Raw genomic sequence first — 27,521 nt, 5'->3', positions numbered from 1 at the left:
TTTAGTGCCTTAATAAAAGATTCAGTATTTCAGTATTTCTTTAAAAGTCCAAAGGTAGAAAAACCATTTTGCAGTGACAAATTAACAGGTAAAGTGTAAATATATTGTACTACTTGCTACTGTTTATAAAAGAAAACATTACCACCCATCCCTGTCGGGAAAGGAAAAGCATTTTCATGATTACATCTATGATCATCTCACTCTACAGCTGCTGGCATTCTCTAGCTCCCATATTGCAGCAGACTATAACTGCATTGGAACTTCAGTACCCTAATATGTAGTTCTACTCAGTGCAAGATTTAGAAACAAATCCTTTCATAGTATTGGGCCTTATTATTTTGTATGCACTCTTGTATTAAATTACTTTGGCCAACTCTGATTAAGCTACCTCAATAGACACCCCTATCTGAAAGAAGAGTTGTTTCTGTTGCTACATTGATAGCTGCTGATTGCCAGAAATTGATGGGTCATCCCTAGAATCACTCAGATGGCTTGGAGGTAAGAAAGTTTCCTCATATGGCCCTGATGGATAGCCCTCATTTAACAACAGTAGCCAATACCATTATTTCTATCACTAAGCAATGCAGTTGTAAAGTGTGAGGTTATGTTTATGACAAGAAATTCCTCCATTTTCAGTTGCCATCGTTAAACAACAACATCACATCACTATTTGCAACCTGTACATTTCCCTGTTGACTTTGGTTATAGGAAACTGACAAAGGAGGTCACAAATGGCAATCGTGACCACAGGTATGCTGTGACCATCCTAAGTATCGGGAGAGGTAAGTATCACTCCTTCAGCTCCATCATAAGTAGGGTCACTGAACAAGTGGTTATTATGTGAGGACCACCCGTGTGACGTGCCGTCAGACCAGAACAGATTCTTTTTCTAACTTTCTGCAGTTCTGGACATTCTGTAATTGCAGATAAATTCTCATCCCCATGTGCTTCTTCAAATAATCTGATTTTTTTTCAGCAGAAATAGAAAGCTGACCATATCCTCAACACACAAGACCACTCTGCCTTTTATTTACATGTAGATAACTTATTAGAAGCCATTTAAATAAGCTTAAGAATCAGGCAACATCTTCAAAATAGCAAAAACAACCCTACTCAGCATAAGGTCTCTTGTGCATAGTGATGAAAAATAATAATTCTTGACACAGTTCAATAATTTAGTCAATATCTGCTGGGAAGGGAGCACAAGGCAATCAAGTCTTCCACTCAACAAGGCAGCACATTTTGCAGCATGTTCATATCCTTGATCTACTTCTCTTCTGTTTCCTTGGATAGCGGCCAACAAATGATGTTCTATATATCCAAAGGGCAGGCATTCCAACTAGCAAGTAGAAGATGTGACCCACCAGAAAAAGCATGAATTGCTATCTCTGGTGGAAAATGTTACTTTTGGCAAAATAAAGAATTCAGTGATGACAACAGCTGTAAAAATAGGTGGTAGTGTTCTTTTGATTCAGATCAACTCCTTTTTCCTCTGAAAGTTAAACACATACAGGTTATAAAAGTGTACAGATTTCAAACAAATTAAGGTTAAGGCTCCATTAAAATTTCTGTGGAAAAATTTGGCAGTCACAATTTACTTAAGTGTGTGTAACACATAAAAGCTAATACCTTTCCTCTGTGGTCATCATTCCCTATCTTCCCTGTTACTGATAAGATAGGAGCTTGTATTTGGAAAAGATGTTCAAAGAGTCTGATACCTTCCATACTTCTTAGCACCCATTCACAACTATTCTTCTAAATTCAGTTAAAGGTCTCAGTTTCACAGGGAATAATATGCTGGATATGTCTTAATTCAGGTATACAACAAATTATTTAGAAGTGAATGTAGATGCTCAGAACACACCTGGTTCAGCAACTCACCTGTTAACTCAAAGGCAGTAAAATGCACATAATCTTCAGCCACCTTCTGGAAAAGCTCATCTTAAAAAATAGAGATAGTAAAATCACACAGAGCAATGAAACACTCAAAATATTAAAAAATGAAAAATGAAAATCTCTTTGATAAACTGCTGAGGCAGCCAAAAATGTAACTCTTTTAGTCTATTTATTTATTTATTTATTTATTATTTAAATTTATATACCGCCCTTCTCCCGAAGGACTCAGGGCGGTTCACAGCCAGGTAAAAATACAATACAATAAATACAAATTAAAATACAATTAAGAAACTTATTAAAATTGGCCAGGATTAAAATTTAGAGCTAAAAACCCATTAAAACCCATTAAAACACTAACCCAGTCCAGCGCAGATGAATAAGTAGGTTTTAAGCTCATGCGAAAGGTTCGGAGGTCCGGAAGTTGACGAAGTCCTGGGGAGTTCGCTCCAGAGGGCGGAGCCCCACAGAGAAGGCCCTTCCTGGGTGTCGCCAGACGACACTGTCGCTACCGACGGCACCCTGAGGAGCCCCTCTGTGAGAGCGCACGGGTCGGTGAGAGGTATTCGTAGCAGCAGGCGGTCCCGTAAGTATCCCGGCCCTATGCCATGGAGCGCTTTAAAGACATTCACCAACACCTTGAAGCGCACCGGAAGGCCACAGGTAGCCAGTGCAGCCGGCGCAGGATAGGTGTCACTCGGGAGCCACGAGGCTCCTCAATCACCAGCGCAGCTGCATTCTGACTAACTGTAGCCTCCGGATGCCCCTCAAGGGAGCCCCATGTAGAGAGCATTGCAGTAGTCCAGACGAGACGTCACAAGGGCGTGAGTGACTGTGCACAAGGCATCCCGGTTCAGAAAGGCGCACTGGCGCACCAGGCGGACCTGGTGGAAAGCTCTCCTGGAGACGGCCACAAATGGTCTTCAAAAGACAGCCGCTCATCCAGGAGAACGCCCAAATTGCGCACCCTCTCCATCGGGCCAATGACTCGCTCCCGACAGTCAGCCGCGGACTCAGCTGACTGTACCGGGATGCCGCATCCACAGCCACTCCGCCTTGGAGGGATTGAGCTTGAGCCTGTTCCTCCCCATCCAGACCCGACGGCTTCCAGACACCGGGACAGCACTTCGATGGCTTCATTGGGGTGGCCCGTGTGAAAAGTACAGCTGGGTGTCATCAGCGACAGCTGGTACCTCACACCAAGCCACTGATGATCTCACCCAGCGGCTTCATATAGATGTTGAACAGAAGGGCGAGAGAATCGACCCCGCGGCACCCCACAAGTGAGGCGCCGCGGCCCACCTCTGCCCCCCCGTCAACACCGTCTGCGACCGGTCGGAGAGATAGGAGGAGAACCACCGATAAACGGTGCCTCCCACTCCCAATCCCCAACCGCGCAGCAGGATACCATGGTCGATGGTATCGAAAGCCGCTGAGAGGTCTAATAGGACCAGGGCAGAGGAATAACCCCTATCCCTGGCCCTCCAGAGATCATCCACCAACGCGACCAAAGCCGCCTCAGTGCTGTAACCGGGCCGGAAGCCGGACTGAACGGGTCCAGATAGACAGTTTCCTCCAGGTGAAGGGGAAACTGATATGCCACCATATTTCTACAACCTTCGCCGGGCGAAGGTTGAGACTGGACGATAATTACCTAAAACAGCCGGGTCCAGGAAGGCTTCTTGAGGAGGGCCTCACCACCGCCTCTTTCAAGGCGGCCGGAAAGACTCCTCCAACAAAGAAGCACTCGTAATCCCCTGAGCCAGCCTCGTGTCACCTCCTGAGTGGCCAGCACCAGCCAGGAGGGGCACGGGTCCAGTAAACATGTGGTGGCATTCAATCTACCCAGCAACCTGTCCATGTCCTCGGAGTCACAGGGTCAAACTCATCCCACAACATCACCAAGACCGCCTCAGGCGTCCCGTCCGAATCGCTGCAATCTTGGTCCAGACCGTCCTTCAGCTGAACGATTTTATCGTATAGATAACCGTTAAACTCCTCAGCACGTCCCTGCAACGGGTCATCCCGCCCCCCCTGGTGGAGGAGGGGGCGGGTCACCCGCAACAGGGGAGCTGGGCGGTTATCTGTCGACGCAATGAGGGAGGAGGCGAGCAACGCCGCTTCCTCAGTGCCACTAGGTAGGTCCTAGTATAGGATCTAACTAGTGTCCGATCAGCCTCTGAACGGCTGGACCTCCAGGAACTCTCTAGGTGTCTTCTCCGGCGTTTCATCCCCCTCAGCTCCTCGGAGAACCAAGGAGCCGGTTGGGATCTACGCCGGGTCAGAGGTCGCAAAGGCACGACACGGTCTAAAGCCCCAGCCGCAGCCCGCTCCCAGGCTGCAGCCAGTTCCTCTGCCGTGCCGTGAGCCAGACCCTCAGGAAATGGCCCAAGCTCCGTCCGAACCTCTCTGGGTCCATCAGGCGCCTGGGACGGTACCAACGTAATGGTTCCGCCTCCCGCGGTGTTGGGTAGCGGTCAGAAAGTCCAGGCGAAGGAGAGTGATCTGACCATGACAAAGGTTCAATGACTATTTCCTTTAAGTCCAGATCTCTCAACCACTGACCAGAGACAAAATCAGGTCCAGTGTGCCACCCCCGATGTGAGTGGGGCCATCCACTACTTGAGTCAGGTCCAAGGCCGTCATGGAAGCCAAGAACTCCCGAGCTACCGTCGATGACGAGCCGGCAGGTGGCAGGTTAGAGTCCCCCATGAGCAAAAGACCTGGGGGCTCCACCGCCACCCGGCAAGCACCTCTAGGAGCTCGGGCAGGGCAGCTGTCACGCAGCAAGGAGCCAGGTACGCCACCAGCAAGCCCATCTGACATCTATGACCCCACCTCACAAAGAGGGATTCACACCCGGCTATCTGAGGTACAGTGGTCTCCTCGGCTCTAGACTCTCTTTAATCACAACCGCCACCCTCCACCCCTACCCTGGGCCTCGGCTGATGGAATGCACGGAAACCCGGTGGGCACATCTCAACCAGGGCACACCCTTCATTGCCCAACCAGGTCTCCGTAACGCCTATAATATCCGCTGCACCCCTGAATTAGATCATGTATTAGGGGCCTTATTGGCCACGGACCGTGCGTTGCATAACATCAGACGAAGGCCCAGGCTCTGAGGGTCCTGACCATCCGGGAACGGGTAAAGTTAGATCGGGCACGCGATCGCCTGCATACATCGAACGTGACCCCTATGTCGATACGATCCCCTTCCGCCATATCTGCCCCTCCCACTTACCGTGCCAATAGACTCACCTCACACAAAGGAACACCTCCCCCATAACCTCCGAACCCATTTGATAATCGCCACGAGCATGCGCTGGAACTGGTTTCCTCCCGACGGGCTACCCCATCACCCGCCCTACCCTCCCACCCCTTAAAATGCCCTGTCTAAAACCCCAAAGGCTCTTTCTTCTCGCATGCCACCTCTGTGGGTCCCAAGACCCGTCATTGAGGCCGGCCCTTGGTAGCGATATGGGCCATTCCTGCGAGGCGGGGGCACCTCGCAGGCGCAAGAGTTCACGTGCAGTGTAGCGCATAGGAAAGTGCGAATCGGCGAGGGATGCTAAGGTGGTAAAATCCCAAAGTAAAAGAAATGGTGAGTCTTCCAGCAGGAGTCCAGTTGGTCAAAGGACAAATGGAGCAGGAACCGGATAGCGATGACAAAACAGGAACAGACAGGCCGACAGTCTCCATAGCATGCCTATGGAAAGCAGTTCTACAATAGATCTTAATCAGGTAGACATGGCTAGCGGTCTGCCTAAGTCCCTAGACCAGTCCAAGCTAGTCCAATCCAGTCCAATCCACTCCATCCCGCAGATGGACAGGCATGACCGCCCAGTTTAGATGACCCATGGTCCGGAATAGTCTGTCTATTTGTATACTCTCAGTGGGATAGTTAATTTAACTCGGTACAATTTGTTTCTGAACAGATCTGCCTAGAATTATATTGTAATTCTAACTGAAGAGAAGGTAAAAATAGTTGCTTTGTCTTTTCTCATAAAGAAAAGATAAAATAACTCCATTCACACTATCCTATCTCCAACACTAGGAGAGAAAAATACCTATTCTGGAATTAGGTTGTTCCAAGAATGCCAGACATGTTTAGCATAATGCATGTAATGCACACAAACAAGATACACACCTACATTCTGTCCAGTCTTGCTTGAAGTTTCAAACAGCTCAGCTTTGATCTCTGGAATGATGTGTCAGAAGGCAAGGATAAATGTTTTGCTTTGTACTAAAACTCTCAAGTGTTAGTAACTGATAATATACCAACTATTACAACCCTCAACCTCTGGGCTAGAACTAGAGCAGGAGCAATCTATACAAACTACAGCCATTTTGGAATCAGGTCATTTTCCCTCCCCCCTCCCAATCTTCAACAAACATGAATATTCCAGCCAATGACATTGCTCCAAAAGTGGATGCAAATTATTTTCCATGAAAGGCAACATCTAACTCGCATAATTGCAAACCTTAAACTGCTGTATTAGAAAAGAAGACAGTAGAACTGTTTGCCCTCCTCTCAAAACTGAGCAATTGCAAGCAGTGTAACCTTTCATGAGGCATTATAACCAATAAATAAACATGGTTTGTCTTTCCAAGGACATAGTCAATGGGATATTTGAACCTCCTATAAATGACTTACAGGGACAAGGAGGACACTGATATATATCAGAATAAAGCAAAAACATACCATCTGCATAGTCCTGTACATCATGGAAGTCAATTTCTCGTCTTCTCTTATCCTCTTCCAGCAAGTCACTTTTGGTGCCACACAAATAGATCCTGCAGTTCTACAAAGAAAGAAAACAGGTACTTTCAACATATGAAGTGTCCACTGACACTTTGCTCCTCATAATAATAGGAATCACTATAGGGAGTTCGCATTGATACTGTGAAAAGCTAGTTAGTCTTCATTCTGTTTACTATTTTAACTAGAAACATCTCAGAAGGTTCCCAAATACATTAGATAAACATAATGACCAAGCCAAGCTTTCCAAAATGTACTTCCAGGGTCTCAATTTCCTACATCAGTGCCTAACATAAGCATCTCCTATAGAGGTGAAGGAATTTATTCTCTTTAAAAAGTAGTAGCAGTATTTTTATATGGCATCCAATTCCAAAAGAACCCTGCAAGGATTATACTTTAAACACCAGAAAAACAATAAACAGATAATCTGAACCATACAAACAACCATAATCCATATATTATAAAAAGGTACCACAGATAGGACCCCATAAACATCATCCCACAATTTTTCTTGATGTTGTCCTAGAAAAGCCAAGTAACCCATTTTCTCTGCCTACAAATAGAGATCAACATACTTCCTCAAAGTTCTGTAGTTCATTCACCCAGAATTTTGCTCTCTGGAAACTGCTTCTGTCAGTAAGATCTGTGGAAAGAAGAAGTGTCAGGACTAGATCCCACGCCTGGAATTAAATAAAGCAGTTCCATTCATCCCTGCATAAGTAAACCATGTCAAGAAACTAGAAGGAGTAATTCAGTTGAGAAAGTACAAGTATCTTCCTCAAGGGCTCTTAATAAAGCCAGTGTTGCCCTGACACCATAGCCATTTGCCTACTTTATGTGAATGTTAAGCAAGGTTATCAGATACCTGTCATTTTTATTGGCGCAATCTCCCAAGAGACCCAATTCATTAAATCACAACAGAATCTGAGTACCAAAGTACAATTCCAATTCTGGATACAGTAGTGCTTAAAAATGTGTTGTTCTTTTTGAATTTTCAGTATTTCTGCAAAAATATGTGGTATGTTTTCCACACAAGTCATTATTAGATAGAAAACCCCAACTAAATAAGTTAGAAAAATATATTTATTCATTTATTTATTTATTGAGGAAAACTGATTTAAAGGAACATATTTGTATGCAACAAAAAAATCAGCCAACCTTTGTTTTTGGTAACTAGTGAACTCCCCTTGAGCAGCGGTAACTGCAACTAAACATTTCCAATAACTATTGATCAGTCCCACACATGAGCTAGAGGAATTTTAGCCCATTCCTCCTTACAGAACAGCTTGCAGAAGTCTTCAGAAATCTCCTTTTGTCAAACCGATCCTACTCTGTGTCCATGAGGGCAGGCAGGCAGCTTCCCATCTGGTCGACCGCCTCTCCCAATGCCTGAGGGCCCTAGAACATCATCGTCCTTGGCCCTTGATCCCTCCAAACATTCCAGGGGAGCCATGCCAACCCCATTGGACAGCCCCAGTTCCAACTCCTTCTCCGAACTGGGATCAGATGAGGCCATGACAGGGACAATGTGGTGATCATAAATACCTGCTGGTTGTGAAGTTTCCAAATCCTAATTGCATGACTGTGGGGATGCTGCAAAGGCCATAAGCTTGAGGACCAGTCATAAATTACCTTTTTCAGTGTTGTTAAGTTTGGTTGCTGAACAAAGCAATCATTAACTGAAGACTATGTATAACTTATTTAATTGGACTCTCTTTATCTAGTTTCAGGAGTTTTGTGGACAATAGATATTTTAGGTCCTAATTATGCAGAAATGTTGAAAATTCAAAAAGTTTCACTTTTATGCACTGCTGTATAGTATATGAAATTGTTTGATTAGAAAAAGAAAATCAGATTTTCCCCACTGATAATATTTCCTGACCAGGACGAGTCTCACAATGCTTTATTAGATTTAAGTATATAATATTTCCCATTAAGCAGCTCAACTATGATTGCTGGGTGATCAAACAAACATTTCTACAGCACTGCCCTCAAACCCTGCTGTATTATAGATATAGCTCTTCCTTCCATTCTGGCCTTTGTAGCAAGATTTTAGCTAGAGCCAATTATAAGATATTTCACGATGAAATGACTTTTTTCAAGTGGCAACATGGGATGAGGGCGCTAGATAAAAGTAGCAGTTGGTGTCTGCAAGTACGAAAAAAATGGCCTTTTCCAACTTGGCATTTTCTAATTGCACTTTCCCATGATTCCAAGCTAAGTCATCAGCTTTGCTCTAGAAATCTGCCTGAACCAACATGCAAATAAATGCTTACCATAATGTAAATGACGGCTTTACGCAAATGAATGCTTACCATAACATACAATGGCAGCTTTTGCTCCACGATAGTATATTCGGCTCATGGCTTCGTACCTCTCTGAACCAGCTGTATCCTAGAGAAAGAAAATGGACATCAGATTTCCACTTAATGGGAAAGTATGGTTCTACTTTACATAGTACAGTGCATAATGTACTGAAGATCTGGTTGCGGCCTGGGAACGGGCCGCGGCTGGGGCTTTGGACCGTGTCGTGCCTTTGCGGCCTCTGACCCGGCGCAGATCTCAATTGGCTTCCTGGTTTTCCGAGGAGCTGAGAGAGACGAAACGCCGGAGAAGATGCCTAGAGAGCACTTGGAGGTCTAGCTGTTCCGAGGCTGATCGGACACTAGTGAGGTCTTTTACTAAGACCTACCTAGTGGCAATGAGGGAAGCGAAACGTTCTTACGTTTCCACCCTCATTGCATCGGCAGATAACCGCCCGGCCGCCTTGTTTCGGGTGACCCGTTCCCTCCTTCATCAGGAGGGACGGGATGACCCTTTACAGGGACGAGCTGAGGAGTTTAACGGTTATCTATACAATAAAATCGTTCAGCTTCGGGATAGTTTGGACTAAGATTGCGATGATCCAGCCGAGATGACGGAGACATGTCTTGTTGAGGTTATTTGGGATGAGTTTGATTCTGTGGCTCCCGAGGACGTGGACAGGTTGCTGGGGAGGTTACATGCAACTACATGTTTACTGGATCCGTGCCCTTCCTGGTTAGTGCTGGCTGCTCAGGAAGTGACATGAGGCTGGCTCCAGGGGATTATAAACGCTTCTTTGTTGGAAGGGGTTTTCCCCGCCACCTTGAAAGAGGCGGTGGTGAGACCCCTCCTTAAGAAGCCTTCCCTGGACCCAGCTATTTTGGGGAATTACTGTCCAGTCTCCAACCTTCGCTTTGTGGCGAAGGTTGTAGAGAGTGTGGTTGCATGCAGCTTCCCCGGCACCTGGATGAAGCTGTCTATCTAGACCCGTTCCAGTCCGGCTTCCGACCCGGTTATAGTACGGAGACGGCTTTGGTCGCGTTGGTGGATGACCTCTGGAGGGCCAGGGATAGGGGTTGCTCCTCTGCCTTGGTCCTATTAGACCTCTCAGCGGCTTTTGATACCATCGACCATGGTATCCTGCTGCGCCGGTTGGAGGGATTGGGAGGCACCGTTTATCGGTGGTTCTCCTCTTATCTCTCTGACCGGTCGCAGACGGTGTTGACAGGGGGGCAGAGGTCGTCCGCGAGGCGCCTCACTTGTGGGGTGCCTCAAGGGTCGATTCTCTCGCCCACCCTGTTCAACATCTATATGAAGCCGCTGGGCGAGGTCATCAGTGGTTTCGGGGTGAGTTATCATCTGTACGCTGATGACACCCAGCTGTACTTTTCCACCCCGGACCACCCCAACGAAGCTATCGAAGTGCTGTCCCGGTGCCTGGAAGCTGTACGGGTCTGGATGGGGAGAAACAGACTCAAGCTCAATCCCTCCAAGACGGAGTGGCTGTGGATGCCGGCACCCCGGTACAGTCAGCTGCACCCGCAGCTGACTGTTGGGGGGAGTTAGTGGCCCCAAAGGAGGTGGTTCGCAACTTGGGCGTCCTCCTGGATGGACGGCTGTCCTTTGATGAACATCTGGCGGCCGTCTCCAGGAAGGCCTTTTACCAAGTTTGCTTGGTCCGCCAGTTGCGTCCCTTCCTTGACTGGGATGCCTTATGCACAGTCACTCACGCTCTGGTCACGTCTCGGTTGGATTATTGCAATGCTCTCTACATGGGGCTGCCCTTGAGGTGCACCCGGAGGCTACAGTTAGTCCAGAATGCGTGTCGTGTCCCACTCCTCCGCTGACGGCTGGGTCCGGGAAATCCGAATCAGGCGTGCCTCTGCAGCTCTGTCCAAAGTCCTAGCAAAGTCCTCAGAGCAGGCAGGAGACCAGTAAGTGACTTCAGCAAGATAAGTTTGACTTTTTGCCTGACTCAGAGACTGCCAGAAAGTAGCTCCTTTATATAGGCCATGGGGTGTGGCACCATGACTCAGCACTCATTAAGGCCTGCCCCTCCCTTCCCTCTGTAGCCTCCGCCTCTCCAATCTTCTGATGCAAGGGTCACACCAATCAGCTGTTCTTGGGAGTAAACCCTCCTCAGGCTCACCTGCTGTGGAGGAGGGGGAGGGGTCTAGCTGCTCCGTTTGCCTGGGCATGGAGTCAGGGCTGGGGCAGGGAGATTCTCCTTCTGCAGTTTGTGTGGGCATGGAGCCAGGACTGGGACCGGGAGGCATACATTCCTCAGTGTGCGGGAGCAGGTAAGAAGGCCCCGGCTGCTCTGAGGGCGGGCAAGACACAACACTGCGTCTGCGCGAGTAGTAACGGGAGCCGCTCGTGGCTCCCATGTAACATCACTGCTGCGTAGTCTGCAATGGCTTCCTGTGGTCTTTCGGGTGCGCTTCAAGATTTTGGTCACCACCTTTAAAGCGCTCCATGGCTTAGGACCCGGGTACTTACGAGACCGCCTGCTGTTACCTTATGCCTCCCACCGACCCGTACGCTCTCACAGAGAAGGTCTCGTCAGGGTGCCGTCCGCCAAACAGTGTCGGCTGGCGGCCCCCAGGAGTAGGGCCTTCTCTGTTGGAGCATCGACGCTCTGGAATGAACTTCCCCCCGGCCTACGCCAAGTGCCTGATCTTCGGACCTTTCGCCGTGAGCTAAAAACACACTTATTTATTCAAGCTGGACTGACATAATGGTTCTTAATATTTTAAACTGGGTTTTTATTGTTGTGGGGTTTTAAATTTTTTAAATTTTAAATTTAAATTTTTAAATATCGGCCTTTTTGTAATATGCTCTATTTTAAATTTTGGTTTTAATTGTATATATATTGTGTTTTATTTTGGCTGTACACCGCCCTGAGTCCTTTGGGAGAAGGGCGGTATAAAAATTTAATAAATAAATAAATAAATAAAATAAATAATGCAATGCAAACATTGATTAAACATATCTACTGTCAGTATTATGAAGTAAAATTAAGAAACTTTCTCTTTATACAAAATGTCCTTCATCACCTTGCATAACCTAAGTTCCATAAGTGCTCTTGTTTTTTATTGTTTACTGTGCATAGCCCACATATCTATTATTTCAACCGTGACTTACCCAGATACCCAAGGTTACTGTGCGGCCTCCCACTGACATTACTTTAGCCACGAATGCAGCACCTATTGTCTAAAATAACAAAGGTAGATGTGAGCACAGCTATGGTATCTCTGTCAGTTTTGGAAAGCAGCTATACACACAGTCAAGTTATAACCATAATTGACCCCAGAATTACAGCTGTAAGTTGCTGCAATCCTAACTTAAGGCATCATGTGAATGGATCCATTTTTAAAAATATTTTTATAGTGGTTGCTAAGTAAATTTATTTCACCCAGTGGACTCCCCCCACCCCCCAAACCAGAAGTAAACACCAGAAGCCAGCAAAAAAGTTGTAAATGCAGTCACTTGACTGTGGGACCTTGTGATCATATTGATGGGGGAGGGAGAGAGAAAATACCTCCATATCATGGAAATCATGTCATAAGTTACTCTGGGGAAGTCCATCTTAACTTCAAACCAGTCATTAAACAACTGGTCATGAATCAAAGACTTCCTTTAGAGGCAAATGTATCATCCAAGTAACTGTGGCATAAATGATTTATAAACAGGAAAAACAAGAGTTTTAACGTTTTTTCTTCTTAGTGTGCATTACTGAGTGAAACATATACTGGCAGATAAGACACTATATATTGATAATCAGTAACTTCTCAGAAAAAAATTAGCAAAGTTCCCTTAAACTGAAAGTAGATTTCTCTGCCCCAGTTAAAATGGCTCCGTTTTGAAATAGTTTCACTTCAGTTTATCAACCGCTCCCCATTTCACAACAGGTAATGTAAAAACCCACTCAAATTCAAATCCTGATGACTAGAGCCACAGGGTTGTCATTTATCTGTTTATTCACTCTCTACTTCTGAAATCCAATAGAACTATAATAGTAGTTCTATAACAGAATAGCAACAGAAGGATATTAAAAAGGTCATAAGGAACAATAACATCCAGGCCCAACCCAGAGTTACCTGCACCAAGGAAACTCGACTCTATAAATAAAAAAGGAGCTCTTGGCAGCATTTAGCAAAATGATTTGCCATTGCTTTCCTCCTGTATGTTTGGGGACTATCCAATCTAGCCAATGGCCCTGGGATTTCTCAGTTAATTTTTTATCTGAATGTCAATCAAGACCAACTCCGCTTAGCTGAAAAGATCAGCTAGTATTGATTAGATGCTGCTCATAACATTAAAATAAAATGAAGCCTGAGAATCCGAATTTAGTGAAATTTGGGGGAAGAAATGGCTGGAATTGTGAAGGATTCAGTCCAATCCAGGGGAAAAACTTTCAGCACAAAAAAAGGCAAAACTCACATTTTGATAAGGTCCTACTAGGAAGCGGTTGTGAACATATCGCTCCACCAAGCTGGTCTTGCCTACGTACTCTTTGCCCAGCATCACAACTTTGGCATCCACACGCTGCCCGCTCATTCTCCTGCCCTCACAGCCGAGTGTTGCCCTCCAGAGGGATCCTAAGCTCCCCCAACTCGGCCAAAGAGGTGCAGCTCAGTAAGGCAAATTCACCTGAAGCGAGGAGAGGAGGAAGTGCAGTGATTCATCACAACAGAGAAGACATTCGACCAAAAGCTAAGGCATCCTTCTCTTCTGTTCTCCTTCTGAATTTGGCTACCAAGAGTAATGGCGCCTTGGATTAAGAGACCCAACACCCCTTTTTCTCACGAACAGCATGCTACATACGCCTACCTGTGAGAAGACAAAGTCAGCAGACCAGAAGCACAAGCTTTTTACCCTTCCAGTTCAGAGACTTTGCCTAATATTAGTAGCTAACATCAGAAGCAGAACAGAGCTGGAAGGGGCCTTGGAGGTCTTCTAGTCCAACCCCTGGCTCAAGCAGGAGACCCTCTGCCATTAAGACAAGTGGCTGTCCAGTCTCTTCTTAAAAGCCTCCAGTGATGAAGCACCCACAACGTCTGAAGGCAAGCAGCTCCGCCGGTTGGCAGCTCGAGAGGCAGGAATCCACCTCGGGGAAGCCCCGGGCGCGAAAAGGAAGCTCTTGCTTGGATTCGAGGAATGGTTGCCCGGTGCAATTAGGATTACAGCGTAGCACGCCGGGTACGGACCCACTTGTCCCGAGGAACAACGCTGAACGAGGCCCGGCAGGTCCTGAGGGAAACGCTACACGATACTCACCCCGGCCTCATGTCGCTGGAACCGGCCGACCACCCTTACTGGAGACGAGGCGAAGAAAAGCAGCGGCCTCCCTCCGGGCCGCCTCGGCCGAGCCAGTTTCCCAGGACATACCCGGGGAAAGGGGCGGGGCTTCCCTCCGGGAGCGGAAGCGCGCTCTGAGGGGGGCGGGGCCTGAGCTGAAAGCAGGAGGGGAGGAGACAGCGGCGGAAGAAGCGCCGCCGCCGCCGCCCCGCGGAAGTCGTTGCTGCTCTCCTGCCTCTGCATGGCGGCTGCGGTGTGCCTCCTGCAGCTGCTGCTCCCGCCGCCATCTTTAGCGCTGCCCGCTCTGCGGGGACGGGACGGCGGGAGAGCGTGAGGCCGGGTCGGAGCAAACCGAGCCGGGAGACGCCTCCCCCGCTCTCCGCCGGCTCCTTCCTCCTCCTCTCCCGTCTCCCGCCGGATCGGTGACCGCGGAGCCGATGGGGAAGTACTTCCTGACCCTGAGCGTCCTGAAAGGGCCTTGGGACCAAGTCTTCACCGCCTTTTGGCAGCGCTACCCGAACCCTTACAGGTCAGGGGGAGCGCGCGGGAGGGGATGATGGGACGCTTCTCCGCCTCGCCGTCTGCGGGGGGGGGGGCGGGCGTCGGCGTCCTGTCGGGCGGGAAGCCTCGTCTCCGGGATGGGGATGTGGGGTGATGGCTCAGAGAGGTGCGGGGGGGGCGGAGAGGGGCCGTAGTTGCACGGAGCAGGTTCTTCTTTCGGGGGCAAGAGGCGGAAGGGCTGCCCTTTGGAAACCTCGTCTCGTTCATCCCGCTGGCGATTGAAAAACCGCAGCTGTCTTGCCATCACTTCCCGAGTAAGTACGGGTGTGGCTCCGGCTGCAGTCTCGCTCTTGGGGGAAGCTGTGCGCCGACCCGGGATTCCCGCCCCAGGGGTAAAGCTGAAGCCACAGGCAGCTGAGGGAGGCCAAGGGGAGAAAACGGAGGGATTGTAAATTCCCTTCCCTTTTTTTTCCCCCAATGGCGAAGGGGCCGCCGGGTGATGATCTCGCCCGCTAGAGGGAGGAAGGGAGCGAGGGAGCCGAGCCGGTTTGTGGCTGCTTCGAGCGTCATTTTACAGTGCATTAAAGAGAACTCTACTATTGCGAGTGGAAACTGAAATAATAGGGAGTTGGGGTGGTGTTTTTCTTGGCTGCCGTGTTTAGAAAGAAATTCAAATATTCCTGTGGGAAAAGAATGATCAGTAATAATGGCCTGGCTCGGTTTAACTGGCGCCTGAAGAAACCGTTGTCAAAATGAGCCCCTCTTAAGGAAAGACCCCAATAGAATAATATTCCTCTAAGTTTAGGTAGCAACTGCTTATGTTCTCAAGCCAGTAGGCAAAGCCTCTTTTATCCTGATCTCATTAACTTAGAAGGTTAATCTTGGCCATTGTACTGTCCTATTAAACTTACTTTCCCTACTTTAACATCTATATTTGGCTGAAGTAATTAAAAGGTGGTCGACCTAATTAAACATGAGACCACTTCCCTTGCCCGGTGGATTCTGAAATAAAATAAATGTGTGCTAGTAGAACTGCAGTTCTGTCAAAAGTAAGTCTGAATAGCGATGCTTCCCCATTTCTCCTTCCCAATCAGGACAGGTGTGCTTTTGACAAAAGATTCTAGATGTGAAAATAGGGTAGCTAAGACAGAAATAGTATTATTTGACTCCACTGAATTGTGCGACTACATAAGTAGGGAGTGTTAAACTATTTAATTATAGTTGCACAACATAGGGTAGTATCTTAAATTATCTTTTGTCTTTTTTACCCAGCAAGCATGTCCTAACAGAAGATATCTTGCACCGAGAGGTGACTGATGACCAGAAACTGCTTTCCCGGAGGCTCCTAACCAAAACCAACCGGCTGCCACGCTGGGCAGAGCACTTCTTTCCACCTAATGTTGGCCGCCATGTCTACATCCTAGAAGATTCCATTGTGGACCTACAGAATCGAACCATGACCACATTCACCTGGAACATTAACCATGCACGTCTTATGGTAACAGTAAAATGTTTTACATTTATTTGCAGCTAGTACTGTAACATAAAATGATTCAGAATGTTTGGGGAAGTGATTGTTATTTTGGAATGCTGTCTCCCTTGCAGGTAGTGGAGGAGAGATGTGTTTACAGAGAGAACCCAGAAAACAGTAGCTGGACAGAAGTCAAGCGGGAAGCCTGGGTCTCCTCCCGGCTCTTTGGCGTTTCTCGTGCTATCCAGGTAAGGGAGCTACAGATCTGTGTTTGCATGACAAAGAAGAGACCGCCTGTAATAAATAATCTGGGACTACTGGTATCTAGCTGAAAAACCAGGCTGATTGCTCTCAATATTTAAGCTCTCCTAATAAATAGAGAAGAGGCTTTTTTTATCTCTTTGCTTCTTGCTCAACTGGCTGTTCTCTTATTTTAGGAATTTGGTTTGGCTAGATTCAAGAGCAATGTGACCAAGACTACTAAAGGTTTTGAGTATGTGCTAGGAAAAATGCAAGGTGGGTATATCTGTAATAGTAATTAAAAATGCAGCATATAAAATGTATATTAAGAAAAGTTTTAATTGCTTTCTTGGACTTGTAAGTACCACAGATAGTCCTCCACTTAAAACCACAATTGAGCCCAGAACTTCAGTTAATAAGTGAGACAGTTATATTTTACAACCTACTTTGCCATAGTTGTTAAGTGAATCATTGCAGTGATTAAGTTATTAACAGAGTTAAGTGAATCTGGTTTCCCCACTGCATGTCAGAAAGTCGCAAAAAATGATCACATGAACCCAGGATATAGCAACTGTCATAAATATATGCCAGTTGCCAAGTATTTGATTACGTGACCTTCGGGATCCTGCAAGATCATAAAGTGTGAAAAACTGTAATAAGTCACTTTTTTCAGTGCCATTGTAACTTTGGTCACTAAACAAATGATTGTAAGTTGAGGACTACCTGTATTAAAAAAGTAAAATCATTCCTCGTAGGTAATGACTATTAAAATTTTATATAATATTTTCTAAAATTGGAACAAACCAGAGTTTTACAGAAAAACTAAGTACTGTGGATATATTTACTTACTCCTGGACTTTTGGCTTATTGATTTTACAGGTGAAGCACCATCTAAAACACTAGTGGAAACCGCCAAGGAGACTGCCTTGGCAGTTACTGAGAAGGCAAAGGACTTTGCTGGCAAGGCAGCTACTACAAAAAAGCAACAGTACGTGTGAGAAAACAGTTTTTCCACTGAAGGAACTAAATGCCACTGACGAGTGGTACAATAATACTGGAAGGTTCACTTTAACTTAAGTTTCCCTTCCTTTGGAAGTTGACCAGAATGTCTGTAGATTTTATGTTTTTTTTAATTGAGACTGTACAAATCTGACAATCATCTTCTTTCTTAAAGGTGTAATTATCATTAAAAGAATAGACTTCAGTTTATTTCAGTATCAGGATCTGTTTTCATCAATGATTTAATTATCTTCCTATTTACACTTGCCTCTTACGCAATTCAAAAGCAAGCCTTTGTATATGAGACTTCAGAGAATTGGTAGCTATTGGTGAATAAATGTTACAAATTACTGAGGTTAGGTTAGGTTACAATTAAAAATACCAGTTATCAAAAACCCACTGAGTACATCTCAAGGTGGTTCACTTAAGTCAAAAGGTCAGAAAAACCTAGATTTTACAATGGCAAAAGGTCTCTTGAAGCAAAACTGTAATATTAGTCCATTCAACAAGACCCATTCATATAAAAAAAACTTGAACATAGCATTTACCTGTTATGATACGGATTTTTAAAATCCTCCCTGTAGATAAGAGCTAAGTGTATCTTTTGTTTAAAATGCCTGGGGGTCCTCACCAGCCAAAATCTCTGCAGAATGGACTTGCCTGTTCCACAAATCTTAACTGGGATGGGATGTAAGATGCAGCTATCCAAACCAAGTGTATATCAATTATTTTGAAACCTCACCCTTCTTTCTCTTGCCACCATGTGCTACATGTAGTTAGCCAGCTTCAGTATGTAACTCTCTTAACAATTGTCCTAGTTGGTTTTGTGAAGAAGGTGAAGATGCAAGACTTGTTTTGATGAGAAGATGCATAGTCTTTTTTTTAAGAAAGGGGGGGTTCCTCTTTACTTACAGAAAACAAGTCTTATAAACCATGCCATGAAGTAATTTCTGAAAAGCCTGAAGCTTGTCTAGATGAATGCTGTCCTCCTAATTGAACTTCTGTCCATAACCAGAAGTTGCTGACATTGGAATAGCTGTGCTCCTGCTGAGTACTGACGGCAGCCACGACATCTCCAATGCTAGCAGATGCCAGGCTTTCTACATCCACTTCATCTTCTGCAACAGAATAAAAAAAAAGCCACTTAGCATTGTGCTTTATTCAAATGGAATGCAGTATCTCTTATACAAGCTTCCTTTTATTTTCTGTTGCCTCTGCCTGTCCAGTTCAGCCCAGCAGGAGGGTATATTCTGGGTCCTGTTAATTAAAGTCATCTTGCAGGACCCAGGAAGCCTACATACTGTTGCAGTTCTTGCCCTCTGAAACGATCTCCCCTGCTCTGAGATTTCGTAAGCCTTCCTTGTGGGAAGCCTCACTTCCTTTTTTTATTTTAATAAGTTGTTTTTTAGTTGTAGGCTGCCTAGAATTGCTTGGGAGCCATGTGGCTTATGAAATGAAAACGTAGATCTGGCTCAGACATCCTTACCCTAGGTCCGTGATGGCAAACCTATGGCACGCGTTCCAGAAGTGACACACACAGCCCTCTCTGCTGCCACGCGCCCCAGTGCCCCAGGTCAGATCTCTGTGGTCTTTCTTTCGTGAGCTTGTTTCCTTGCAAACGACGAAACAGAAGCTCACGAAAGAAAAAGATCTTGGGATGCCACGCCGGCCAGCTGGTCTTCGGGTCTCTGCTGCACATGCATACATGTCCGTGTGCATGTCCGCACATGCGCACGTTCACACATGTCCACCTGCATGCACACACCTTTCAGTTTGGGCATGTGTGCGCACAGTTTGGGCACTCTGTGTCTAAAAGGTTCACCATCACTGCCCTAGGTAATCACCAAATTTATCATGCCTTTTATCATTAACACTGTATCCAGTGACTTTCTGCTTATCCGACCCTGCATTTTTTTGCTGCATTATTTGTCTGTATCATGAAGGCACTAGAATCATTACTGGGCATTGCCCACCTGAGTCAGAATGCTCAGAGGAGAACCGAGAAGAATCCAGGCTATCTGCTTCTGCCTGTTCCATATTCAGATGGGCTTGCAATTCTTCTAAACGCTGGTGCAAATTCTGCTGCTCACAACGTAGCCTCTCTTTCATTTGTTGAGCTTTCTGTTCCTGGTATTCTAGCTTCTGGGAGTGAAAGAAAATATTTGGAGTTACAATTGAGATGCTTTTATTTAATATCTCCTAGAAACATCACACTTTGTTGGAAACAAAAAATAATACAGCCACTTTCTCAAATTCAGCTGGAAGCATTTACTACGTAGTCCATCCTAAACACAAAACTGAAAAAAATTATAAAGTTATTCTTGGATGGATTTAAGATTTCTCCCTTTGTTTTCATTGGTTCTTAAATTTACTTGAAGGCTGACAGGATTTGTTTTTTTTTAAATACAAATTTTATTGGAAGTTTAAAAGAAAAGATAAAAACTAATACAGAATAAAGGAAACAAGAAAATGTGTGCAGAAAAAAGCTTCTGATTTTCTTTGTAGCAGATATGTAATGTTACATAATTGTCTTATTCTATGATTACAAAAAAAGCTCACTTTTTTCTTTTCAATTTTTTTTCAAATCAGAACCATGTCATAGGTATATTTTTTTCCATTATATGAAAAAAGTCTACAAGGGTTTTCCAGTAATCAAGGACAATCAATTTAGCCATCTCTGCAAGTTCGATCATCTTTACCAACCATTCCTCTATTGTGGATAGTGTCGACTTTTTCCTCTTGGAATTTTTTTGAATAAGCTGCAAATGTCATGCATAAAAGCACAAGTTCTATGGGGTTTTTCTAGTTATCCATTATTCCCAAATCAGAAAGTTCTGATTTCAATTGTACATTAATCTTTAAAATCTTCTGAATTAATGTATTTATTTGTACCCAATTTTTTTGGGATTTTTTATATGTCCACCATATATGATAAAAAGTGCCTTCATATTGTTCAAATTTCTAACAGAGATTCGAAGTTCCTTTATGCATTCTAGAGAATTTCTTAGATGACAAATCAGTTTTTCCTTTATTCATTTCCATTTATTGACTTGATCACGCTTAAATATTTTTTTCTATTTTTCAGCTTGAAAGGCTATGGGTTATTTCTAATAAAATATTAAAACTAGAAACCTCAATACCATTTGCAAATTACCAACAACTAAACCAGTCAAGAAAGGCAGTCTTTAGTTATTCCCAATATTATTACAGCTTCCTGGAAGAAGCGAGGTACATTACTTACTTTAATGTGCAATCTGGCACGATGCAGGAGACTAAGCATTGTGTAACGAGAATGCTGTGTATTTGTGGGGATCTGCTGCTTCAACTGTTCTAAACACTGCCTTAGCTGGGCCCTTCTGCTGGGAAGAAACGCAGATTGTGGACAATCATGTTTTAGGCAAAGCATTAATTGAATTCTAGGCTCCAGAACAAGGCAGAACCACATTTTCCGAAGAGTAAATCATTAATATATGGCTGATCTCAATAGTTCCTTAATTTGGGTATTTTCATATTGAGTCACCACTTTCTGGGTGGAATCAGAGGAGATAGGGTTTTTAAAACTAATTGGACCTAAAAGTGATGTCATTGAGAAGACTCATTCATACTTTGCATGTGCAAGCCCACGGCAGGCTTGCCCAGGCATGTAGGAAACTAAACCAATGAGTTTAGCCATCTGCTAATCACAGTAATTTCATTGGATGAATAGGTTACCTATGTTAATTTATCATTTTATAGCACTACAGTACTGAAAATCTAAGAATTGCTGTTATACTAGGCATAATATTTGTATACCATGGAACCAAAAATCTCTTATGCTCCTTTGCTAATAAGAATATTAGTAACTCTGGTCATTGAGATGTGTATGAAAGAGACAAGAAAAAGTTAATGGTCTTCGACTGCATTTCAGCTTCAAAATACATACATAGAAAATATTAACTACCATCAGCTGTATTCCCAGTTCAGTTTCCTGAAATGAGAACAGCAGTAATAAGAAGCTAATGAAGAGCCAGCTATCGGCACTTTAGGAAGCGTGAAATATATGGATACTTAAAAATATTTAGGAAAAATAAATCTGGAAAAGAATTACAAAGAGCATGAATTCATTGTCTTGAATTCATGAAATATTCTTACCAGGGCAAGATAAAAGACCAAGAATATGCATTTTCTCAAAACTAAATTTGGCCAATGTTAACCTTATTCATTTGTTGGTGCTTAGTTTGTTATGCAAATTCAGCCTGTTTAATTTATGGTATGATACATTGTGTAAACTAGAAAATGGTTAACTTAGTAAACAGTTCAAATGAACATATGAATAGTATGAAATATTAATAGGTGAGGGAAGTCCTTGCACATAAATGTAAGGAAGGACCCAGAAACTTTTCCTGCTTCAGAAAAAGAAAAACAAATTTTTAAATGATGACCCTGGAGCAGGGGTGAAATGCTCCCGGTTCAGACCAGATCGCCCAATCTGGTAGCAATGGTGGTGGGTGGTTTGGAGAATCAGTAGCAAAAATCCTTGCCCTCCCATGCCCAGCTGAGCCGTGCTATCATCAGGTTTTTTTTAAAAAAACAACAACTTAAAAGCATTTTTTCTTCAGCTAAAAAAATGCTTTTAAAAGTTAAAAAAAGGCCTCTGATGATCACACGGCTCAGCTGGGATTGTCAGAGGCTTTTAAAAGCATTTTAGAAAAAATGCTTTTAAAAGGCTCCTCTGGCGATCCCAGCTGAGTTGCCTGACAGCTGAGTTACCTGATCATCAGAGGCTTTTTTTTTCTTTTAAAGGCAAAAAAAAAAAAATGCTTTTAAAACAAAAGAAAAGCTTCTGACGATCAAGCAACTCAGCTGGGATCGTCAGAGGAGCCTTTTAAAAGCATTTTTTCTACAACCTCTTTGGCCAAAAAACGTTTTTAAAAGTTAAAAAAAAGTTGGCGACGCCCACCCAGTCACATTATCCCCCCACCAAGCCACGCCTGCAGAATCTGTAGTAACAAAATTTTACATTTCATCCCTGCCCTGGAGCCTAAACTAACCCTGAAAATTAATGGAGGAATAGCTACGACCAGGCAAAAATGAGTCCACCCTTCCTCCCTAGCCAATAAAATGTGGGAGAGAGGAGCCTAAAAATATCCAATTAGAACAATATTCCCCCTTAAGTGTACCTGTGTTTCTCCAGCTCATTGTGTACAGACCTGAAAGGAAATAAAAACACAAAACAAACATGAGCTATTTTTAAAATTCCGACAACTGATTGTTTTTTTCTATTGACATCAGTAAAGCAAACTAAGCACGCATTCAGTCACACGGAAATCTCTTAGTTTCAATTTCAACCTTCCTCTTTTGTGCAAAGAAGTAAGAGAGGGGTCAGTAATCTTTTCCATTCAAAAGAAAACCAAAAACTTGCTGGATTTGCTAGATGACAGAATCTCATGCTTATGCAACAGTGGCAAAATCAATTTAAAAAATATATGAATACCAGTAACTTAAATATTAAGGAGTAATAATGAAGGAGTAACCTTCATTCACTGCACAACCTTGAAGAGATAAAATATGAACTATACTTCATTTCTCAATGTTTTGGTATTATATAATGAAGTCTATAAGACTCAAAGTCATCAAAGATTTAAACCCAAGTTACTATATACTTCAGTACAAAGTGGAAAAGTATTATGAAGCATCGTTCAGAAACACTAAAGGAATAAACTAGTCAATCAAATTGCTACTAAAAAAATATTTCCAGTGGTTATCCTTTCAGTTAAATCCTGCTTAAATTTCACACTTAACCTCCACTTCCTTTTGACTGTATCTTTTTCTTTCAATTGAAAAGGCATTATGAAGCACCTAGCTAGCTCTTTCAGAAACTCTAAAGGAATTTGTCTTGTTTTCTTAGTCAATCTAATTGCTACTAAAAAAAATACTTCCTGATATTCCAGCAGTCATTCCTTCAGTTAAATCCTGCTTAAATTTCACACCCAGCCTCCACTTCCTTTTGACTATATTTTGTTCTTTCAATTGGAAAGGCTTGGTTACTACATCCTTGTGTGAATAGTACCTTTCTTTTTCTATTCTTCCAGGTATCTTTTCTCCTTTTAGTGAGAGAAATGAAACTAAAAGTAGACCTAAAAACACACAAACTTGGTCTAGGGCAGCGGTCACCAACTGGTGGTCTCTGGACCACTGGTGGTCTGCGAGAAAATTTTGGTGGTCCGGAGAAAAATTATTTGCATTTTTTATATTTCACTTAATCAGGGGTCCTCAAACTACGGCCCCTGGGTTGGATTGGATAAGTGCAATGAATGCTGCAGAGAGTCTTCCCCCTTCGGGGTCTTTTTGTGCAGGTTGGAGGGGAGGCAGAAATTCCAAGTTGGGGTCTGGTTGAATGCTGTGGGGAAGCACCACTGGTGGCAAAGAGCCGCGGGGCCTTGTTCCAGTGGGACTGCATCATGGCTTGGAACTGGCTGACCATCTCAGCCTGCTAAGCCTCCAGGTGCCGGGACCTGGCCTTGCACTCCCGTAGGTCTTCCCTCTACTTGGAAAGCCTATGCTCCTAGTCCTCAGTGAAGTGCTTCTGCTGAGCCTCCTTCTCGGTCAGATCCAATTTGAAATGAGTTGTTTTGCCAACTCTTTCTCATGGGGGCTGCTTAGTTCCAACAACTGCTTCCTGTTGGGGCTCTAGAGGGGTAGGACGAGTAGAAGCCGGCGAGGGGCCATCGACGTGAGTGACATCAAATTGGCCACATCCACCCAGTCACATAACCACCTAGCCACACCCACCCAGCCGGTCATTAAGCAGATCTATTAGTGGTCCGTGGGATTTAAAATTATGAATTTAGTGATCCCTGAGATTCGAAAGGTTGGTGACCCCTGGTCTAGGGATTAGTAAAGGTAAAGGTTCCCCTCACACATACGTGCTAGTCGTTCCCGACTCTAGGGTGCTCATCTCCGTTTCAAAGCCGAAGAGCCAGCGATGTCTGAAGACGTCTCCGTGGTCATGTGGCCGGCATGACTAAATGCCAAAGGCGCACGGAACGGTGTTACCTTCCCACCAAAGGTGGTCCCTATTTTTCTACTTGCAGTTTTTACATGCTTTAAAACTGCTAGGTTGGCAGAAGCTGGGACAAGTAACGGGAGCTCACCCGGTTACGCGGCACTAGGGATTCAAACTGCTGAACTGCCAACCTTTTAATCGACAAGCTCAGCATCCTAGCCACTGAGCCACCACGTCCCTCTAGGTCTAGGGGATTAGTGGCTCTCAAATTCTGGTTTTAGGACACCTTTACATTGTTAACTGAGGACCCCAAAGAGCTTTGGTTTCTTGCGGATAATGTAATCTAATATTTATTAGAAATTAAAACAGAAATGTTCAAAGTATTTGACTTCACAGACCTCCCTCCCCCACACTCCAAAAAAAAAAAAAGAGTCCCCAGACCACACTTTTAAGAACTTCTGGCTGGCCTGAAGGAAATGCAACTTTTTCCAAAGACTTGGTTTTCCAGATCAGAGCAGTGCTCCTTCTCGTCTTAAGTCTTCAGGGAAAAAAAGGAATAAAATCAAACAGGCCGAGGTTTAACTGAAGAAGCCTTACCGGAGGTTTCTCGGGGCCTTTCGCGTTTTCGGCCTCCTCTGCGATGGTAACGGATCTGGTCCGCAAGAAGGCGAGAGAGCAGCATAGCCGTGTTCGGCTTCTGGTGTAGATACAGATATACAGAAAGACCTATAAATACGTTTTAGAGGTTCCAATCTGCCCCCCCCCAGCTTTCCCACTCTCCCTTCCTTCCGAGGAGACCCAGTTCAGCCGCCCTCCGGTCAAAAGCCGTAGACGCGTCGCCCCTTTTACCGCCCTTGGAGACTAAGGAATACCTCTCTCTCTGCGCTCCAAGTAGTCGGCCGCTTGAAGCAACACCTGAATGTTGCTACTCGTGAGCTCCATGACAACGGGGGACCCGCGCAAGTAAGGGCTTCTTTGCAGCCCTGATCGCGCAACCGGCCCACCGCCTTCAGCAACCAACCCCGGCCATACCCCGCCCCTTCGAACGCTCCGAGGTCCTGGTTCCACCGCTTCTCATCCACCCAGCGGCTCTTCCTTCGGGGATCTCCTTCGGGGAGCGCAAATCAAGAAGGATGAAGCCAAGCGGGCTTTTTTTCTTTTTTTAATTTCGTTTTTCGAACCGCTCAGCCACACAACACACCCCCACACCCCCACCCGCTCCTCGATTTTTAGGCTCGGGCGTCCTCGCTGCCTTGTTTTGAATCTTAACCTGGGTGCTGGGCGTGGCTTGAGAAAGCAGCGCCTGTCATTGGTTGGAAGACGCCACCAAGACGTTTATCCATCACTGCCCTTTCGAAACAAATTTGGGCGGGTAACGATGAAGCCTGATATTTGAACAGAGGGCGGGGCCTGCACCCTGCTTATTGTTTGGAGGAAAAAGAACGAGACATGTTTTAATGCTGCTTGGGGCACAGCACGGTTTTATACATTACAGGCTTCCGCTGTCGTAAATTACACGCTTTTATAGCGTCTACACATCTATGTATATGTGTACATAGTAAATGAATAAAAAAAGAGCGTGGTAAAATATCCCGATCGGTTAAGAGTAGAGTAGAATATAGAATAGAATAGAATAGAATAGAATAGAATAGAATAGAATAGAATAGAATAGAATAGAATTCTTTATTGGCCAAGTGTGATTGGACACACAAGGAGTTTGTCTTGGTGCATATGCTCTTGGTGTACATAAAAGATACATTCGTCAAGAATCCTAAGGTACAACACTTAATGATAGTCATAGGGAACAAATAAGCAACCAAACCATATTAGGAAACAGTCAATATAAATCTTAAGGAAACCAGCAACAAGGTTACAGTCATACAGTCATAAGTGGGAGGAGATGGGCGATAGGAACAATGACAAGATTAATAGCAATGCAGACTTAGTCAATAGTTTGACAGTTTTGAGGGAATTATTTGTTTAGCAGAGTGATGGCGTTTGGGAAAAAACTGTTCTTGTGTTTAGTTGTTCTAATGTGCAGTGCTCTATAGCATCGTTTTGAGGGTAGGAGTTGAAACAGTTTATGTCCAGGATGCGAGGGGTCTGTAAATATTTTCACAGTCCTCATTTTGACTCATGCAGTATACAAGTCCATAATGGAAGGCAAGTTGGTAGCAATTGTTTTTTCTGCAGTTCTAATTATCCATTGAAGTCTGTGTCTGTCTTGTTGAGTTGCAGAACAAAACCAGACAGTTATAGAGGTGAAGAACTGTATCAGCAATTCCTTGGGCAATTTGAGCTTTCTGAGTTGGCGCAGAAAGAATATTCTCTGTTGTGCTTTTTTGATGATGTTTTTGATGTTGGGTGTCCAACATAGATATAGAATATAGAATAGATCAGATCAGATCAGTTCTGGAAGGGACCTTGGAGGTCTTCTTGTCCAGCCCCTGGACTAGTCCCTACTCAAGCAGGAGAACCTATACAATTTCAGATAAGTGGCTGTCTAGTCTCTTAAAAACCTCCAGTGATGAAACCTCCAGTGATAAAAACCTCCACTGATGGCAAGCTCTTCCACTGGTTAATTGTCCTCACTGTTAGGAAGTTTCTCTTTAATTCCAGGTTGCTTCTGTCAATTAGTTTCCATCTATTGTTTCTTGTCCTGCCCTCTGGTGGTTTGGAGAATAATTTGATCCCTTCTTCTTTGTGACAGCCCCTCAAATACTGGAATACTGCTATCGTGTCACTCCTAATTCTTCTTTTCTCTAGACTAGCCAAATCCAGATCCTGCAGCCGTTCTTCATATGTTTTAGTCTCTGGCCTCTGATCATCTAAGTTGCTCTTCTCTAAACTTTTTCCAAAGTCTCAACATCTTTTTTGTAGTATGGTGAGCAAAATAGGTTGCTGTATTCCAGGGGTGGTTTTTATAGGGTTTTATTATTTATTTTACCCTTACTAGGGTTTGATCTTGAGTAATTATGGTTATGTTTACATAGATTCATGTATGTTTGTGTGTGCTCACTAATCTACCTAGTTAGAAACAAATGATCAGCATATACATTACTACT

The 27,521-nt window shown here is 44.5% G+C and overlaps 3 protein-coding genes across 4 annotated transcripts; 1 reads left to right on the top strand and 2 right to left on the bottom strand.

The window, feature by feature from the left end:
• Positions 1-1,007: 1,007 nt before the first annotated feature.
• Positions 1,008-14,379, bottom strand: RAB24 (RAB24, member RAS oncogene family). 2 transcript variants are annotated; one of them, XM_058171754.1, is made up of 9 exons: positions 14,240-14,379; positions 13,403-13,612; positions 12,104-12,172; positions 8,971-9,049; positions 7,231-7,298; positions 6,599-6,698; positions 6,044-6,094; positions 1,882-1,941; positions 1,008-1,492 (listed from the first exon to the last, which is right to left on the bottom strand). In XM_058171754.1, the coding sequence occupies exons 2-9, from the start codon at positions 13,517-13,519 to the stop codon at positions 1,425-1,427; spliced, it is 612 nt and encodes a 203-aa protein (XP_058027737.1). In that variant the 5' UTR covers positions 13,520-13,612; positions 14,240-14,379; the 3' UTR covers positions 1,008-1,424. The 2 variants fall into 2 exon arrangements, with proteins under 2 accessions (XP_058027737.1, XP_058027738.1); XM_058171755.1 differs by lacking the exon at positions 14,240-14,379 and adding an exon at positions 13,793-14,233.
• A 110-nt stretch (positions 14,380-14,489) lies between these two features.
• On the top strand, positions 14,490-17,681 carry PRELID1 (PRELI domain containing 1). The gene is made up of 5 exons (XM_058171753.1): positions 14,490-14,789; positions 16,034-16,259; positions 16,367-16,480; positions 16,670-16,748; positions 17,352-17,681. Exons 1-5 carry the CDS (start codon positions 14,698-14,700, stop codon positions 17,468-17,470), a joined length of 630 nt encoding a protein of 209 aa, XP_058027736.1. The 5' UTR covers positions 14,490-14,697; the 3' UTR covers positions 17,471-17,681.
• Positions 17,682-18,355: 674 nt separating this feature from the next.
• Positions 18,356-25,695, bottom strand: MXD3 (MAX dimerization protein 3). Its single transcript, XM_058171752.1, has 6 exons — positions 25,329-25,695; positions 25,054-25,153; positions 22,631-22,660; positions 20,713-20,827; positions 19,445-19,613; positions 18,356-18,589 (listed from the first exon to the last, which is right to left on the bottom strand). Exons 1-6 carry the CDS (start codon positions 25,396-25,398, stop codon positions 18,396-18,398), a joined length of 678 nt encoding a protein of 225 aa, XP_058027735.1. The 5' UTR covers positions 25,399-25,695; the 3' UTR covers positions 18,356-18,395.
• Positions 25,696-27,521: the final 1,826 nt, after the last annotated feature.

This window comes from Ahaetulla prasina, chromosome 2 (genome assembly GCF_028640845.1).
Source record: "Ahaetulla prasina isolate Xishuangbanna chromosome 2, ASM2864084v1, whole genome shotgun sequence".
NCBI classification, from domain to species: Eukaryota; Metazoa; Chordata; class Lepidosauria; order Squamata; family Colubridae; genus Ahaetulla; species Ahaetulla prasina.
This window is presented reverse-complemented; position numbering and strand designations above follow the sequence as displayed.